Source organism: Xiphias gladius, chromosome 10, assembly GCF_016859285.1.
Source record: "Xiphias gladius isolate SHS-SW01 ecotype Sanya breed wild chromosome 10, ASM1685928v1, whole genome shotgun sequence".
Lineage (NCBI taxonomy): Eukaryota > Metazoa > Chordata > Actinopteri > Istiophoriformes > Xiphiidae > Xiphias > Xiphias gladius.
The window spans coordinates 17,820,007-17,839,681 of NC_053409.1; the positions used below are offsets into that span (position 1 = coordinate 17,820,007).

At 40.8% G+C, this 19,675-nt stretch overlaps 1 protein-coding gene across 1 annotated transcript in view; it reads right to left on the reverse strand.

Annotated features, from left to right (window-relative positions):
* The window catches only part of myo10l1 (myosin X, like 1), a 37,335-nt gene extending 35,917 nt beyond the window's left edge, over positions 1 to 1,418 (reverse strand). The window contains exon 1 of the mRNA XM_040137728.1: positions 1,398 to 1,418. Within this exon, the coding sequence (XP_039993662.1) occupies positions 1,398 to 1,418 (21 nt within the window). The remainder of the gene's footprint in view (positions 1 to 1,397) is intronic.
* Between the last annotated feature and the right edge of the window lie 18,257 nt (positions 1,419 to 19,675).

Genomic DNA, 19,675 nt, shown 5'->3' on the forward strand with positions numbered 1-19,675 from the left:
TGCATGTTACATTTAATGCAAATTCACTCTAATCTTTGCATGAACGAGTCTCATACATCTAGAAATCACTCTGAAAAATTCAAGAGCCTCCTCTGCTCTCTCTCTCTCTCTCTCTCTCTGTTGTTCTCTCCTCAGCAACTCTCTATATATAGCCCCGTCATCGCTCCTCTAGATCCCCTCTCTCTCTCTGTAGTCAGTCAGCCTGTCTTGCCCCTAACTCCAGCTCGTCTGCCTGTCACATTCCAGCACACAGAGCCGCTATAATGGTGATGATGCCATGAATTTGACCTGATGACCTCCCTGGCCTAAGGCTCTATGCTCACAGTTCACCAGTCTTTCACTACATCCTGTTTTAACTGATAAAACGACTTCTGACCCCACTTAAACCTCTAATACTGGTCCCTTAGCACTGGCCCTGATGCGCACTCGTGGCACATAAACACACAGCATATATAGACTCTTCTTTGTCTCCCCCATTTCTCCTTATGCTCTCCATAAACCAGAATGTAATGTCTTGCCCTCTATCTGTCTCCCCTTTAAGTAAATGGTTGTCTGGTCCCAGATCAATATACTTTGCCTGAGCTATGTGCAATCCCGGGGGCCAATACAGCGAAGGGGAGACAGAGGGATATAAATGACCCGCCAGCATCTCAAGCTACACCCACAAACACCCCAGTACTCCTCCTCCTCTTTGTACCCTCCTCCCCTCCCCCTCGCCTATTACTTGCCCAGACGGGCAGGGATGGCCATACATGAAAAAAAAACCTCTAGGTCTTTCTTCAGTGTTTAATGTCTATGTCTTTCACTCTTTCCCTGCTCTGTGAAATTCAAACCGGACCTCAGTGAAACCCTGGCCTCCAGCTCTGTCTATCGTCTATGCGGTAAGATACATTAAACCTCAACTAACCTCATTTTACCCTCAAACATGACCTCTGACCTCATACCTCAGACCCTGGAGGTAAAAGAAAACCAAAACATCCAGCTCAAGAAATGCTATTTGTTAAATTTCTTTGTGCAAATTAAGAGTAATTAATTGGTGCTACAAGCGAGGTTGTCCAATTGTCAATAGTGTAATCTAAGTATATGTAATTTCATGTAAGTTATACAGTAAATTGAATGATTTATAGCTTTATATCTTCACTCAGACAATTATTCTTTCCCCACCTGTTTGGATGAATGCACCACTTGTTCAAACTGGAAAATCCGACAGCTGCTTTGGAAACATCAGATTTATAAGTTTCAGGATAAATATGCGGCAATGCAATTGCAGAATAATGCTTGATATAACCTTTTCTTGAAATAGCTGTTTGAAAGAACCAATTGAGTGTGTTTACATGCACATTAGTATCCTGGTTTTGAGTCTTATCCTGGTTTTTATCATATTCAGGATATGGAACATCAGAGAACTGGTTCTTCATCTCCCTATTTACAGAATTCTAACAGTGCCCAGGCTTTTCATCAGCTGTATGCAGTTATATCTTGATTTCTCACCATCTCAGCTGCCATGTTCTGCACCAACAAAGAACACTCAGAAACCTGGATAAGGTGTTCACATGCCACAGTATCATGGTTTTTAATCGGATTACTCCAGGTAGCATGTCAAGGTTTCTCAAAACCAGCCTAAGGCCTTATCCAGGTTTTTGAAAGCAAGATATGACGTTAACATGCGCAGCACATAACCTACTCATGCGCATGTAAATGCACTCATTGGTTCTTTAGCTGATAGTCAAATCAAAGGTTCATGCTAGCAAGATGTAGTCTGGTTTGTGGAACTACCAAACTACTACATTTTTAATGAAAGAAACAACCAAATTCACATTGAGCTTTTCATAGTGACAATGTTTGCTAATTGTTTGTTTGATATTCTGAAAACGATTATGAATCCAGGATCTCTTGGCTCTAAGAGCTCACCAGAAAATCCTTGAAAGCACCTGAACTTTTTATAAAAAGTATCTGTTTGCAACTGCATCAAAACACATGACAATAAAAACTTTGTAATATGATTTTTAGACTGCACAAGCACACGAAAGCTCCCTGGAAGGGTTACACTCAGTTAAATGCTACTAAAAAACCTAATAAATGCTAATTATGTAAATACACATAATAAAACAGTGAAAAAAATCATTAAAAGTGACAGAGAAGCACCAAACAAACACTCTTTCACATCTTACATGATCACCAGTAACTTAAAGTACCTATAATGTATATGATACGAGTACAACCTTTAGGATTCAATAGTGTGAATAATCTCATAATATAATCTCAAAAATATATATTTCTCTTTCCTCATATGTATCAAGGCCTCTGTGCAGAGGGAAAAGCAGTAAGGTTGATTATACTGAGAAGAAAAATGGAAGAACTAATAAGAAAATCCTTAACATTTAATAATCTTTCATTACTGAACGCACAAAAGAGATCATCCTCAGAGCATTTGGCCCAGAAGCCTGACCCGCTGTATGTGTGTGTCTGATAAAGGCCTTGTTTCTGCTCGGTTGATCACGTGGACGCCCGTGCCATTTGATTGAGGTATCACCCTGGAGACAGTTTCTGATGAAGGACCCCTGCCTCTCAGAGACACTGGTGCCTGAGCAAACACTAGTGAATCCTCGATGCAAACACACGGTCAGTGTCTGCAGGCATACACACACGTTATGAACTTCAGACTGCTCGTTCAACAGACATGCAACTGAACATTAATACACCTTGTTACATAAAAACGCACAAGCACAGACAGTACATACAAATGCATAAAACGGTAACTCAAAGTAATGAAGACAGCGACTAATACTATCTCAAATATTCTGAAAGAGAAAAACTACGTGTTTGCCCCAATGGGAAAAAAAAGAAAAATTAAGGTAAAGAGAAGAAGAAAGAATAAATTAAGTGAAGAACAAGACTGCAGGCCTGTTTACGTTGTAATTTTGTAAATTTTTGAATAAATTTGAGGTAAAAAACACACATACACACACAAAAGCCAAACAATAGAGCTGAAACCAAAAAAAAGTTTGTGGCCAAAGCTTGTTTTTTGTTTTGCTGCTTTTTCAAAATATAAGAACAGAACAGCAGAGATGGATATTGCAAGATAATAACGTGCCTCTGCTCTCATCAGCTGTTTCTATTTACATCATAGCACCAAGATTCACCATGTATTCACAGTGGCAATGCTAACACGCTGATGTTTAGCAGGTACAATGTTTACCGTGTTCACTTTCTTAGTTTAGCGTGTTAGCATGGTAACATTTGCTTATTAGCTCACAAAGTACAGCTGAGGTTGACCAGAATGTCCTACATTGTGCAGGTATCTGGTCATAAACCCATAATTTTCACCTGATGATGTTGCTAGATGAAAAGTCAGAGGATCATGAAATTCATCCTGAGGGGAACATGAATGTGTGCGCCAAATTTCATATAAATACATTCAGTAGTTGTTGACACATTTTACTCAAAAGCAGAAATGTGAACCTCCTGGTGAAGCCAGAGAAAAAGTGCAGGGATTGTTAAAGCCAGTAGGAAACATCCTGTGGGCACTGTGAATGCCTGCACAAAATTTCATGTGAACACATCTGATAGTTTGTTGAGATATTTCAGTCTGGACCAAAGTGGTGGACTGACTGACATTTTCATCTCTAGAGCCACGTGGTTAGCTGGCTAAAAAGAAAAGAAGAAATAAAGGTTAAATAAAAAAGCAAAACACAGGAGTAAAGGAGAATAATAGAATAAGGGGTCATACAGTAAATGAATCCCAGACACAGAAAGAGAGAAAAGGAGTGAGTCACAGGAATAAAAGCACATTTGACAAGCTGGCTTTCATCAATCGAGAGGAAAACAGAGGAAAACAGGGACAATAGATATGACTGTAGGAAATGCACAAAACGTAGAAAATGGGTACCAAAGGTTAAAAGTACAGGAGGCTGAGGAAGACACAAAATGACACAATCGAGACACGGATGAATAAATGATGACAGAAACAGCTGACCAGTCACCAGCTAATGGAAGATAAGTAATTACCAGTTTGGAGGAGGGAGGACACAGTAGGGTCTCCAGAGACCAAAGGTCAGGGGTGCATTTAGAGATGACTTTCAATGTGTGTGTGTGTGTGTGTGTGTGTGTGTGTGTGTGTTTGTCTCTGGCTGTCAGCTTCAGCAAACTCATTAACTACAGATACTTCAAATACAGTGTTAAAGCGGCACCTGATACAAACCCAAGACTCACAAAACACCAACAACTAATAATGCAACAAGATTATATCTTCCAGCTGCCTCTCTCCTATACTCTCGATCATGTTGACCTGCATGTTGTACTATTAGAAAAAGGATATAAAAGTAATTCATTGTCCTCATAAAGGGAATAAGGCAACATCCAGTCACATAGCAAAATAGTTCTCAAAACTTAAACCAGCTGAATGCAAAAATTGTTGGGTACTCAACTTTTCATGTCAAATAAACATCTTAAACCTTATATTTAAAGGTGCCTCTCTTTTTTCATTCTTGAACACAAATAATTTTGTCACTTTTCATGTGACCAGTGTTATAGTACAACACTATGAATGCCTTCCAGAAGAAATTGTCTGAAAATGTGGGCCCATACTTAATGATTTGTCACGTCTTGCCTCTATAATGGCCAACTTTTCACGACACCGTCACCTATACAGTTTTTATTTCCAGGTCACACAACTTTGTTATACAAACTAAGCTTTTACAGCAATTTCTTACCAAACACGCAAGAGTGAACTGTTTGGGCAAAGTAAAGTGCAAAATTAGGGGCAGCAATTATATGCAAGGCAGCTAACTATGATGCTACCGACTACAAAATGTAATATAATCGTTGTGTAAATAATCCCAATATTAATTTTCAGACCTCATATTCCCATTCTCACCAATATTTTCTGCCATGCTTAATATTTTTACTCAAGTCCCAGTAGGATTAGTTACATAACTACCGAAACTCGGAGATGCATAAAATTTCCTTTCCGCTAGTAAAATTGTCGTCATCCTAATGTCTTTCCCCTGTAAATGGCAGAATCCTGTTGGACATGCATTGTGGAGGTCAACGTATTTGGAGTTTATTTAAAATTTAATTTAGTTGAACTTAAAATTTAATTTAGTTGAACTTCCCGCCTATTCAGTTGGACACTATGTGCTGCATAGTGTGATACAGCTCTCTAATCTGTCTCATCTAGTGCAGCCAAGCCTGTGTTAGGGACCTAAAGTGTGTCAGTAATATTCCATTAAAGGTGATAATACAATCACCTTCAATGGATTATTAAAAGCTTTCAGCAGATTGTAGCTGCTCGAGGGAGAGCATCAGCATGTTTTTATATGTGCAGATGTGTGTGTGTGTGTGTGTGTGTGTGTGTGTGTGTGTGTGTGTGTGTGTGTGTGTGTGTGTGTGTGTGTGTGTGTGTGCGCACGAGCAGATGTCACCTGTTCTATATGAGTCACATCTGTCAGGGAAAGAGATTACAGTTGAAATTCAACACTGTAGGTGTAAAAAAAACATCTGGGGGACAATAAAACATGCTCAAAGTCACAAGTGAATATATCAAAAACAGACGGATTTTAGCCTGAACTATATTCCATAATTATCTTTTAATTATTATTTAGAGGAATGTTGCATTTTGACATTGCTGACATCACATTTTGTCATCGCTTTACATAAAAATCTTCCACAGACTTACATTCATCCGCTGACCTTTAACTACGACCATAAAAGGACCATCACTTTTTCCTCAACCTGCCTCATCTGCCTTCACATCCCAGCAGGCAAGCAGCTGTCCACCAACGTCATCAGACATTGATATTTGGTTGAATGAAGGTTGTGACGTTGGGTGACCAATATTCAATGTCAGGACAATGTCCAATGTCAAGGTCAATTTGACGTAGAATGCTCACGACAGCTGACGTTGATATCTTGTTGGCTTTAAGTTGTGTTGTTAAGTAACCAAAATCCAACAGCTTCCAAACATCTCATTCCAACGCCATCTTGACACAAAACAGACAATCTAGTTTTGAGTCATTAGAGTCCAACATCTTTCTGATATTATATTGACGTCCGGTGCCGGCTGGGATCAGTTAATGATTTCCTACATTCCCCAGAATGCCTTTTGACAACAGATAATTTCCTTAAATTTGCAGCATTCAGCTATGGGTTTTTCATGTAGGCGAAGACAGTAATAGCAATAGAAATTGTAATAGTTGAGCAAGTTTTTCCAGCTAGATTCACTTGTTACTCAAAGCGTGTCAACATTCTGCCATGCAAAGGGTACGTCCCTACTTAAAACATCTGTCAAACTTCAGACTGTCAAACTTCATGGTAGCCCCTCTTGAAATCTCAACATTCAGTACTTTACTCCTTGATTCAGTCGCATAGTGTTCTCTCCACAAACCTTGGGGGAAAAGTCAAAGAGTTACTTTTTACTCTCAATTTAGCAGCGGGTTTCATCGTCAAAGGTATCTTTGCAAAGATATTTTTGCTTGCGCTGCTTGCTAAAAGGTAAAAAAAAGTTTGCATAGGGAATGCTGTGTAGCCAAAACAAGAGGAACTTATTTCAATTGCAATGGATTCTGATGGAATAAAACCAAAGTCTGTCAGCTGAGACTGTCTAATCAAGAACAAGACAGAAACCCAAAGATGCGCGTAAATCGCTCTCTATAGAGCTGCAACAATTAATATTTCAACTGAAGTCGGAAGATTAATCAACAACGAAAATAATCGTAAATTGCACCCCTAGCTGTATACATGCAATATCTTAACAGAATTAAATGTCTATATTGTAAAGCTCAGGATTCCATGACCTAAACTAACAATGATAACTAGAATCCTTTCCAAACCAATAAAATGTCCTCTTCTTTCTATTCTTTTGAAAACATTTGACGAATGTAGCACGCAAACCCACACACACACAACACACACACACACAGAAGCCATCAGGCCAAAGCTCTCTCACACACAGTTGCTGTAGATTCAGAAGTGCCACAAGTCTTAGGTGCATAGGTGCAGCGTGTTTCTTGTTTGGCTGCTTTACTGTTATTCTGTTTAGATGATAACCTTTTAACCTGTCCTGAATTCCAGAACAAACACATGAATGATTTATCCAAAGTAAACCAGATCAGAGTCTACCACTAAATTACAAGCAGGGATAAAGGCAGCAGATAGAAGCAGCTGTTAATGTTATTTTGTGTGTGTTTGTGTGCGTGCGTGCGTGTGTGTGTGTGTGTGTGTGTGTGTGTGTGTGTGTGTGTGTGTGTGTGTGTGTGTGTGTGTGTATGTGTTTGTGCAGTGCAAATCCTCTTTGAAAGGCCAGTTTTGAGCAGTCTGCTAATTATCACATTCTCTCTCATCTTGGATTAAACTACAGTCATACACCCCTACCCCCACCCCTGGCACCCTGGCAACAAGACTCCACGGCAACAGTGTGGAAACAGGGCGCCATGGAAACAGCTTCTCTCCTCTAAGCATTGGTGGATTCTGGGAGATGGTGTTCAGGTGCTGAGGATTATGAGATATTAAATACCATGCAATTTACTAAAAAAGAAATACCCATTGTTCCATTTATTGTTATCAAACTAATTGTGATAATTTATCAATATATACATGTATTAAATTTATTACATTATAAATTACTTCCTAGCTCCATCATAGCCCGTTTAAGAGAAGTATAGGATTATGGGAGATGTTGTTTCATTCACAATTTGAAAAATAGCTTCAATGCAATTTCACTGAGGTGGAGCTGTAGTCTCACACCTACACATACAGAACAAGCAGGAAAGTGAGACAGGAGGAAAAGGAGGCAATGTGAAGGAGTGAAAAGACAGAGCTGGAAAAATGCCAGAAGGAGGAGAGAGACTGGCAGAGGAGAGTTGGTTGAAGAAGCACCAAGAGAGTGGCTGCAGGGAGAGAGTGAGCATCAGAGGGAAGGGAAAAGAGAAGAGAGTGAGAGGGAGAAGCAAAGCTGATGCAGCTCCTGAGCAGAACAAATGTGTTTGGAGCTGCTGAATATAGGTCACACATCTCCAGTGACTGTTACCTTCCCTCCAATGAACCAGCCTCCTGCAGCATGCACTTCATACGAAATCTTGCATAATTTGGACCATAATCTATGGACATGGGCTCTGCTACTTTTACCCCTAAGCTTTATATGTCAAAATGCATTGCACAAAAGAAATGACCGATTTTTTTTTCCTTTTTTTGCTGCAATTAGAAGATAATGTTGTTCAAGCTGAAAAAACTCACAAACATGGAAGCTGCTTTGATATCGCCGTGTTTGCATGAATGTTTCACAGCTTATATGCAAGCAGCCATACAGAATGCATCAAGATGATTAAAATTTTACTGCAGAGCAAGATCTTTGCATGAAAAATCAACTTCAGTGTGAGAAAGCGTCATTGCTCTATAACTATTCTGAGTGTGGTATGTGGTGGCCACTCAACAAATTGCAGCGCTGTAAATAATAATTTTACAGCCTGGGGGAGAGCGACAGAGCGAAGAAGAGAAAAAGAGAAAAAGAGGAGTGGACTGGGCAAAGACAGGACAGAAAGTGAGGCTCTAAGCAGGCAGATATGATACAGCAACAATGACAGCAGGTTTGAGATAATGTGTCACTGCATCGCCGAAGCTGCTCTCTCCAAATTCACACCTGCCTGTCAGTTCATGGTGGCTGTGCACCTGCAATCAAGCCCAGAGCCTGTCACGCACACCAACACAAACACACAATGTCACCTCTGAGACCAAGTGTCATCTACCTCCCTCTCATACACACACACACACACACACACACACACACACACACACACACACACACACACACACACACACACACACACACACACACACAGAGATTCAGGTGTTGCGAGCATGGAGTATTTCAATGCACAGCTTTCTAAACAGGAAAGACATTATGACATTACAGACAATGCATTACACTATGCTGCTGTCATCTGAACACAGAGTCGAGAAGGTCAGTAGTTTTAAGTAGATGTGCAGCTTCTGTTATGGAAAATGCACACCAGATTTAACAGAAGTCCTCCCTATGGTATAAAAAAGAAAAGGAAAAAGAAGTAGAAATAAAAATAAATCTCTGCGTTGTTATTTGCCCCGCTATACCGTACTTATCAGTTGTATTCACCTAGTTTATGTCTGGGTTAGCCAAAGACAATTTTCTACCGTGTTGAAAAATTAAGTTCTGTGGTATTCAATTCTAATCTATTCTGTGTAGAAAACACTATCACTGCAAGATCTATTAAGTAACTGTTGTGGTTTCAGTCTTTCAGTAAAATCACACAATCCACATCAGCAGATGGAGTTTTCACATTTACTGTAGTAGATATTAAAACTTCTGTTGTCTGCGCATGGGAAGGGCTTCTTGCCTATTTTACAGTCTATTGTCTTCTCTTTTTACTTTAATTCTACTTTAAAGTGCTTAAAAGTAATTACAGTGCAGTAGTGAGTTTGGGTAATGCCCCAAATGTGAGTCTAAATACAGCTAACAATGTAGGAAAGAAGAGCTGACAGTTTGACCAGAGAAATTAAACCATGATATAGGCCAGGGGTCAGTTGCACCACCTGTGCTTAAATTGAGTTAAGTGTCAATTAAGTGGAGATCACTAAATTAAAATAGATTGCACCAGTCAAAACTACTTTTTATGTAGACATTACATGTTACTAAATATGTACACCCTGTACTGTAACTACCAGTTGTGGCTGCTACATAGCTAACTGAACCAACTAAGCTAACATTATCTTGCTAAAAAAAATCTCTCGTTTAGACTGAAGAGTAAAATTGATATTATGGATTACGGTCGACATATCTGGCCTGACGCTTCAGATTTTAAAGGACATTTCAAAATCGTCATATTTAATCCCAGTAAATGCGAGTTGTGACTGCCACGTGGTTAACTGAACCAAATCGCTACCTTGCAGATAGATGATGCGTTTAGAGTGAAGTTTATATAATAGGGGATATATTATGTACATCTGACCTGACACTTGATCAAAGAATGTTGTTAAATAATGATGTGAACTTGGAAGATTTTGAATTACATTACACAAAAGTAAGTCAGTTTACCTCAAATTACAAAACTTTCTGAGAATAACATTTTCTAACATCAGCAACGTTAGCATGGTCGGATGTTTCCCTCTCACTTTAAACTGCATGAATACTGCTTCTCTAAAACAGATTACTCTCCATTTACGGAATGTAAAGTTCTTTTTACAAAGCACTTGCGGTTAAGTTTACATGGTAGATTTACATATTACTAGAGTCTCGCTAAGCAATTCTTTAAAATGAGTGGTGCGGACTGAACTAGTGTAGGCTTTGTTCGAAAGTAGCTAACATTTTTAAGAGGGACATCTCACAAAATCTTAGTACTTGGTGCTTTTGCGAGTAACTGGCACAACCCAATCCAGGTATAGGTATGTTGGTACTAATTGAGTGTAGCTTTATATTTCTGTTTTTTTCTTTCAGTATTAGTTTCCTTTGATTAGAAATCTAAGAGATTCCCCAAACATACCGCAATCTTCTTACATATGGATTATTTCTTTGCCATGTTTGAGGTAAAACAGCGTAAGAAAATGTGACACAATAACAGGAAATTTATCCAAACATTAATTTTCTTCCTTTTAAGTTTTAATGTCACTCTAGATTTCTCCTTCTTGCTTAAAATGTATCACCAGTAGCATCCTCTAACGTTTGACACGAATGTGGTTTTTCAGCTACCGTAACCAGAAAAGGACTGATTTTTGTTTGTATATAGAGCACTTAATGTCGCCATAACTACCATATTCCACTACTAACCAACCCGGCTTGAAAATGAGGGGATTATACAGTAGTCTGAAGCCACCTGACATTTCATGCTTGGCTGGCTGGCCAGCTATCGTGTTTTCTGCCTGGGTTGAGAGAGAGAAAGCGAGAGAGGTCAGCTGTTCACTCTTTCTGGTTTAAAGGATGGAGCAACACATGGAGGAATGCAGCAGGGGTATAAGATTGAGGGATGGAGTGATGAGGACAGCCGAGGAATGAAACTAAGTGGATGTTGAGCAGACACCTCCCCAGAGGACCGATTACTCAGCACCCCACTGCATGAAGTCATATCTCTGGGTATCGGGACTGTGAGCCTGAACATATAACTCAATAAGTTACTCCACTTTCAGGTCTCCCATGGTGGTCTGCGAATCAATGGTATGATCAATATATTACAGACAGACTGATGGGAAATGGAGCAGGAGAGATGGCTGTAGCATTTCACTGTTGCTGTATGAAGTGTTGTCATAGTAATGTCATGTAGTCATTTAGCCTTTTTCAAAAATTGTTAATATGACACACTATTGCCAGGACTCGATGCTGTATTCCCCAGCAACAGCTAGAAAAAGAAGGGCCTTGCATGGACGCCAGGGCTCACCATGGCCTTTCACATATACACAACTACTCACACACGCCAATAAATGGCATGACATCACTGCCAATGTGGGAGGCATTTAAACCCATATCAGATTAACTAAAGAGGGAGGAGGATAAGTAGCTTGGAGAGGCCGGATATTACTATCAAAGTCAATGGACAAGGCGGCGTTTCATCAGATTGTGTGGATGTGTGTGTGCACGTGCCACTGAATGCTGTGTGTGGACCAAAACAGAAATGAAATGGAGGGAAGGGGAAGAGGTAAGAGGCTTGCATCTCCTGAGGTGGGTGACGAAGGAATGGAAGAGGGAATGGACGCAGAGAAACAGGAGTTGGAAAAATTGGAACACCGCTCTGGATCTGAATGGAGAAAACATCAGTCTTCGTTTTACAATACAACAGCGGGAACGGTTTGTCAAATAAATCCCAGGATGCTGGAGGTGAAAGCCCACAATCGGTTTCTCCCAGCAGGCAGTGGAAGAATGAGCAGGAGGGTGAATTAATACCCACTGATTTACCTAATATTCAATTATGATGCCAGTTGTTAAACATTTATCTCCCTCCTGTCACACCTATTCCATTCACACACGCACAAAAATCCCTCATCCTGCTGCTCCTCGTCCTTTCGACTTTCCAGATAGCCACCCTCCTCCTCCTCCTCCTCCTTCACCCCCTCCTCAATGCCCGCAGCCGCTTACCGGCCCATACCCACCCATAGATCCCCGCTCCATCCCATTCATAGCGCACTGAAAAGTAGCCTACAGAGAGGGTGTCCTCACAGCAGCATGGTGTGGGAGGGCTGTTGCTGAAGGCCAACACGGTCTACCCTCCGTTAACAGATTGGCTGTAATCCGAGAGCCAGCTTTATGGATGCAAAAGCCCGTGTCAGCTCTCGTTTGGCCAATTTATCTGCGGCTCTGCTCTGAATTAATTCACCAAGCCGGCCACCAGGCCCTGGTGCTCTGCAGTGATCATAAAATAACAGGGGTTTAGTTTATTTCCAATCGATAAATGGGTGAACACGCGATGAGACAGGCCTGTTCCTTGTGGTTTTTGTAGGGGAATGGTTCGTGAATGGTTCCACTCGACAGAAGCAAAGCAACACCTGCCCTAAGCATACCCGTTGTGGATCAAAAGGAAAAACCATAAAAGCGTCGTGCAGCATTGGCCATGCATCGATGCAAGTCCGGGCTCTATCCCGCCGTCAACGCTTAATCCGACATTCATATTTAGCTGAAATAAAAGTGACACATATTCTCCATGGCTTACCTCTGCAAAAAACGCCTCCATCCTCCCTACTCCTCCCTGACGACGCGCGCCCGGCCCCGCAGAGCGCAGACACCGGCTCCGGCTTCGTGTGCGCAAATCTCGCCAACGGATGGCTGAGCGGGCTTGTCAAGACGGGGGTAAGGTATCGTTGCCTCTGTGTTGGTGTTTCCCATTCACCGAGCGTTTATCTTCATCTCCGAAATTGCCCAGTTGCGCAAACACACCTCAGCCAGCTCTATGCGCAAAAAAAAAAAAAAGCCACATGAGAAAAATCCAAGGAGGCTGTGATGAAAAATTAAAAATGTCCACGCCAGGGAGCGGTTGGAGGAGTGATAACTGAAGCGCCCCGGTTTTCCAGGTCTGCCTCGTTTCGGTGTTCCGGTGTGTGTGCACGTGTGGGTGTATGAGTGTGACCGTGTATATGTGTGTGTGTGTGTGTGTGTGTGAGGCTGTGAGTACCTATGCTGCGTGGGGTTGAGAGAGAGGACCAGTCCGGGGGCAGAATGAGCTTGCCGGCGTGCACCGCACACACCGACGGGGCGGTGCAGACACAGCCTCCTTCAATATAAAAACACACACATCCAGCTCACACATACACACACAGGCAGATACAGGGCTGTGTACTGTAGGTTTGGAGCTTTGCTACTGTTGTTGACATTGGACTAACATCTGGATTTTTTTTTTCTACAGTCAGAAAAAAAAAACAGTTCTTGTGTTATCAGATATTCTATGTTTGTGGGGGGGGGGGTTGGTGCCTTGGTTGGTGACGACCAAAGGAGATGAAAGAGCCTCCGTCCCACTTGGCCCAATTACAGGTGTTGATCCTGAAATGAGCCAAACTGTCCAACAGCAACACCAGCGCGTCAGCTTCCATACAGCAGTGATCCCTTGCAAAAAGTGGTTAAAATAGGATTATTGTAAAAGGAAAATAAATAAATTAAGACAACTCTCTCTCTCCACTTGATTAACTCAAGAAAAAACACGATGAAATAATGCGTTTTGATAACCCGAGTGGATATGAATATGTAACAATGTAGAGGAAGAAATCCCCCATCACTCATTGAAATGATGTCTAAATTAGCCATTAGGCAAGAGCTGTCAGCACCAGTCACTCTAATGCTTCTCCAAAGCCAGACCACAAAGAGAAAGAGTGAGAGGGGAGAGTTAATATTTCTGTATGATCTTTTCTAAAAAGCCTCCCCCTCGTGGTGTAGGAGGAGGAGGTTTGGTTACAGGTTTGGTCGGAGCCCCTGTAGGGTGAAAAATGATATCTCATGACACACACACAACACACGTATACACAGAACCAGAACAGAACAGCAGGGGGAAAAACACCCTAAAATCAAGGAGGGTAACACACCGTGTCCCCAGCGACACCAGTTTGTATGAATGAGATAGTAATGGATAGACAGCTGGTTTATGTGATGTGGACCGCGAGTGGTTTTATTGTCTTCTTCAGAAGACCAGGCCGCAGGGGCCAGGTGCAGCTATCAGCAGCCCAGCAGGCTGAGGCCTCTCTGGCGTAAAGTATTGTGAAGCTCAGCCTGTTCCCTCTGGAGCCCTGGAGGTATAGGCCTCCTGTATGCATGCGTGGAAGTATTATTTAGCTGCGCCCTCCATCTTCATCAGGGAGACGGTTCAAAAGCTAGACCCAAACAATGGAGGCCCCCTTTCCAGTTAAAAGTGTGTGTGTGTCTGTAAGGGGTATGGACACACACATGCACATACACAAACACTGAGGAAATGAGAACTGCATCTTTATAAGCCTTGAAATGAACTGGCCTTAACCGAAAAGAGAACTTGCATGATGAACCTGAGACTTTGGCACAGACCGTGAACACGTCATCACACTCTGACGCTCACTATAAACGGTTAAGAGAGATTCGCTGGGTTTACACAGGCTGGTATATAAACATCAACCAGAATAATGCTCCTTAGGGAAAGAAAATTGTTTCGTTGCCTAATAATTCCACCACTGTATCCATTTCATATGATAGTGTGGTGACTGCTGCTGATTACTGTATGATAAAGACTAGGAAGACCATATGAAGATAATGGTCGCTATGGCGATGATGATTTGATGTGCAGGTTTCTTTTCTTGTGATCAAATTTTTTCTTAATGTTTAGATAACAGGTAGATTGTGACTGTACCCCTGTGCCCATCTGCTGAAGACCAAGCCTCAAGAGGTGATTTGGTTGCTTGAGTGAAAGTTAGAAGAGGACTGACAATCCCTGTAAATTTCGCTACTTCTGCAAAGATCCAATTTAATTACATAAAAAAATCTGACAGTGTTGTTTTGTGGTGATGCATTCAAGTCCCGCAATCTGGTCATTGACATAGGACTAACAGAGGTGACAGCTCTCTTAGTTTGATTAGCTGGCCTGCAGCAGTGTTAACAAATCAGATTCTCAAATTATCCCGGTTGTTTTCTCAGAAGTGTTTCTTTTAAAGTTTAATGAAGTCCTGCTCTGAAGGAAACTGACATAATTTGCCATTGTGCAAAAAGTGGAGATTGATGTTATTATTATATTGGAAGATTTTGAATAGACAGTGCATTTAATTTATTTATGGCACACCTCTAGAGATAGCTAGAGCTGAAGCTGAAACAATTTGTTGATTAATTAATTAGTTGATCAACAGAAAATTAATCCTTTAGTAATAATTGATAATGGTTTAATTATAATATAATTAAACCATTATAATTAATAATCGTCATTTACCAAAATTCTTTGTCTACACCTTTTCAAATATGAAGATTCACTGCTTCTCCTAGTTTCATATCATGGTAAACTAAATATCTTTAGGTATCTTAATATCTTTAGACATAACAAGACAATTGAAGATGTCCCCTCGTTCCCTGGGAGAGACAATTTTATTTTCTATAATAATTTCTCATGGACTAAAGAATCAATGAAACTATCTCAGTTGTAGCCCTAGTGGCAAGGTACACTAACATAAATGTCGGCTGGACTTCCTATTATAGTTCATACTGTCTGCACTAAACCCCTCCCGACTGGTACTCAAGGGTGCATAACTCAAATGCTGTGAAGATATTTTTGATCTAGGTCTGCATGGAATTCAATAGACCAAATGCCACCGCTACAGATTTGCAGACAAAAATCCCGTGAGTGGGGGGGGGGGGGTCGCTGCTGTTAGTAATTACATTGCTAAAAGCCATCGACCCAACAGACATCCTGTCTAACATGCAAATGTGTACAGAAACACACACATGCGTGGAAACCCACACACACATTGAAACAGACAGGCCTTAGAAAGTCTGGGCTGCTGAATTCTCATTACCATGATGACAACAGGACTGAGTGACACTCGGCAGTGAAATGTGGGGTAGACTTTGTTCCCTGCGAGTCAGGAGCCGAACTCTGCTTGCTCATCTGACCACAGCTCTCTGTCTCTCCCTCTTTCTCCTTGATGTCCACCTCTCCTCTTACTGTTACCCTTCATATATAAGTGTGTGTGTGTGTGTGGGTGGGGGTGGGGGTGTAAATCAGAGAGATGTGTGTGTAGTGGACAGATCATCAATAGGTTCGCTGTTTCTGTGGGTGAAAATGCAGACACATTACTGGAGTGCTCAGCACATCCATGATGCCAGGTCTTCATCTATATGCTCACATGTATGGCAGCATCCTAACAAACAAAGACTAACATGCAGTTAACCACAGGCATATCATTTTATATAACTGGTTTGCGAGTGTGTGTCTATGTGTGTATATGTCATATGTCGCATGTGCTTATAGGCATCACTCGCAGTGTCACAGCCAATCAGTTTTTAAGACCGGAGCCTCCATAAATCTCTCTTCATTTATTACCCTCTTTCTCTTTCAGTAGCTCCTCTTCTGTGACCCGACCCTCTCGCTCCAGACACATCTGTTTGTGGCTGTCTGAGAGGATACACTGAATCAAAGAGGTGCAGAGAAACCCAGTGTGAAATGCCCTGAATGATCATCAAGCTCACTTTTTACTGGTTTACTGGTAGAATACGACAATCCAAAACAAGGCCTGAGGGTCAAATTTGGTTTCTTAACAAGCTCTCTTTCTTTCCTGGTCACAGAGAGACAAAGATTGATTGTCTAGTCCAATTTTCTCCAATTTTTTGTGTGAAAGCTATAAAAATGTTCTGAAATCTAGTAAGGCAACCATAAAAATTGAACACCACTAAGAATTCTTTAAAACAAAGTTTCTATTATGTGTTTAAAGTAATCATATTTTATGCCTAATATCTTTCACCGTTCTTTAATTTCGGCTTGCATGTGTTCTGCTATAAATCAACGAAGTCACTCTTTAGAGATTACAAGAAGTAGCTGTTATTACAATAACTACAGCAGCTTTATTAAAACCTTGTTTTCATCAATCCAAATTATGGTTTCTGTGGCGTACAACGCCACACACTCACACACAAACACACACACTTGAGGAAATGCAATACTGAGCAGATGAGGTTACTTAGTCTCTCTGATTTGATTTTTTTTGAATTGCTCATCAGTATTGAACTTCTGCCAGTGGAGGGCAAACACTCCTGTCCACAGCAGTAACGTTTCAACATTAGTCACACGGATGCTCATCAACACGTCAAAATTAAATCAAAACACGGAACACCTTTTCAGATGAAAACCCAAATGAAATGAAAACCAGGTTTAGATTTTTCCTTTGCTTTCGTATCACCTTTTAGGAGAACTTCTCCAATTGTCCATCCATGGATATCCTACAGACTGAATCCCTCAGCTGATTGTCAGAGACCACAGACAACAGAGCTAAGTGTGGAGAGTGGAAGGACAAGGAGACAAAGGGAACACAAGAGAGACAAATGCTGTGCGCGAGACACAATCTGAGCTGTTAAAATAGTAAATAATTTCAATAGATAATGAACAAATATTTGGATTTCATTGCTATTAAATTAAAAGTGCCTCTCCATGTTACAAAGATGGTAAAGAGCCAAGTGGAAAATTTAAATTCAAAGAAACAAGAACAACTGTGGTGCAGCTGGGGGACAATCCATCCAGTCTGGTGTCAGAGTCCACTCCCAGGGGACCATCACATTGAACGGTACAATAATTCATGCATTCGTGTCTAATGCACACCAAACACACACTCTCAGAAAGTGACATATATGATGTCACCTGCTCTCCATGACTCATGCAACACATACAGTTTCCGGCCCCGGTTTCAAAATGAAATCATATTTCTGAGAATAAAGAAGGACGGAAGAAGGGCATTTTGGAAGAAACCTACTGACCAGGCCTCTTTTTAAATGGAATAAAATGTTTTCAAGCTATAATTACTATCAGCAGACCGTGGAGTGTATAACTGCTGCTATCCGGCACTACAGCAAAGGGCTCTATTTAAAACACCTATTAGGAAGACACTGCCATATCAGCAAATAAGGAATGAAAGTCTGACCTCCTCTCCTCTCCTCTCCTCTCGTCTCCACCTGTGATTACACTGCTACACAGGTCTTTGCTCTTAATTTCACAAATACCATACATATTTTAACTGAGAAGATTTTCTTTGCACTTTTGGCGTGATTCATATTTTTATCTTTCTTGGCGTCACACCAGACAAAGAGGGTGATTTAGGTCCCTCGCTCATGTTCTATGTGGGGAGATGAAAGCAGAGATCAGTAACCTCGTCGTTCAGGTTGCCTCAGTTTCACACATGTAACGCACACGCTCCATCTAACCTTCCCCACATTATTGTCATATATCTGCACTTAAATCAAACACGGACAGGAAATTGATAACAAAGTGCTCCATTCTGCGTGTGTGTGTACATGTCCGTGTTTTATTTTGTGTCAGGGGAAATAAAGACAGAACAAAGGTTGACTGATATTGCAAAAAAATATATGTCCCAATAACCAGAGGACCTTCTTCCAACATCAATACATGTCTGACTAATGGTTTAGGTTTGGAAAATTGCTTGTTAAACATAGCCGATGATCACACTGGACTGGATGATAACAGAGAGTCAAACTGGAACTGCCATTTTTCAAATGACGTAAATATCTCAGCAATCATTCAGGGAAGAATCAAACTAAGCAGGGCCGTAGCTACCATTGAGGACGCTGAGGTCATGCCTTTGACATTATTTTTATTTCTGAATTTGGGGGTTTTAGCCACCCGATAGCAATTTTACAACATTAAAAACTTACACATGGTGGGAATTTTCCAGGCTGATCAATATCAGTGTCTGTTGGATTCCCTTTCTAGGGAATATAGAAATGTTTTTTCTACTAATTTAAGAAAATATATGATTCTGGTCAAAATATAATGTAAAACTAGGGAAGTTTCCTGATTTAATTAAGAGACTCAGTAATCAAGACTACAAGTTTGACCCAGCGTTCATTTCCAACTTTTGATACTTGGAACTTTTTGATAGTTAATACAGATACAATCTTGAATTTAGGTTTGATACCCATTCCTGTAAAGAATTTCTCCAGCATCATTTAATTCCTGGCTGTTTGGAAAAGGCATTGAAGAAACATACAGACCTTCATTTTGCGAAACAGAATTTACAGAAGATATAACTGAACAGTTTACTGAATAAAAACAATAAAATAAAATCCAACTCATAAGAAAAAAAGGTGTGTGCATTGGAGGAACTCAGACGTCAGTGTTCAAAAAAGTCTGGCTTTGACTCTGTAACGATGTCAACATCATGTAGAATTGAATCAAGATTTACAATATTTAATCCATCAATAATAATGATAGCAATGGATGCAACCATTGAATATTACTATGTATCAGCTCAGCCCTAAAGGAAGTGGGACAGTTAGGACTGTTGGAAAACTGCCCCACGGGTACCAGCAAGGAGAGGAGGACAAGCTACGATTTAAATTTGAAAGGGAGCCTCGGGAGTGTATTGTATATGTCACTGCGTGCGGAGATTTCATACATGCTGTGTTGGGTTTACATGGGTGCATGTACAGGGATATGGGATATGGCGATATGATCTAATTAAGTTGCTCCAGAGAGATGACTTCATCCTGTTTCCCTTTTCC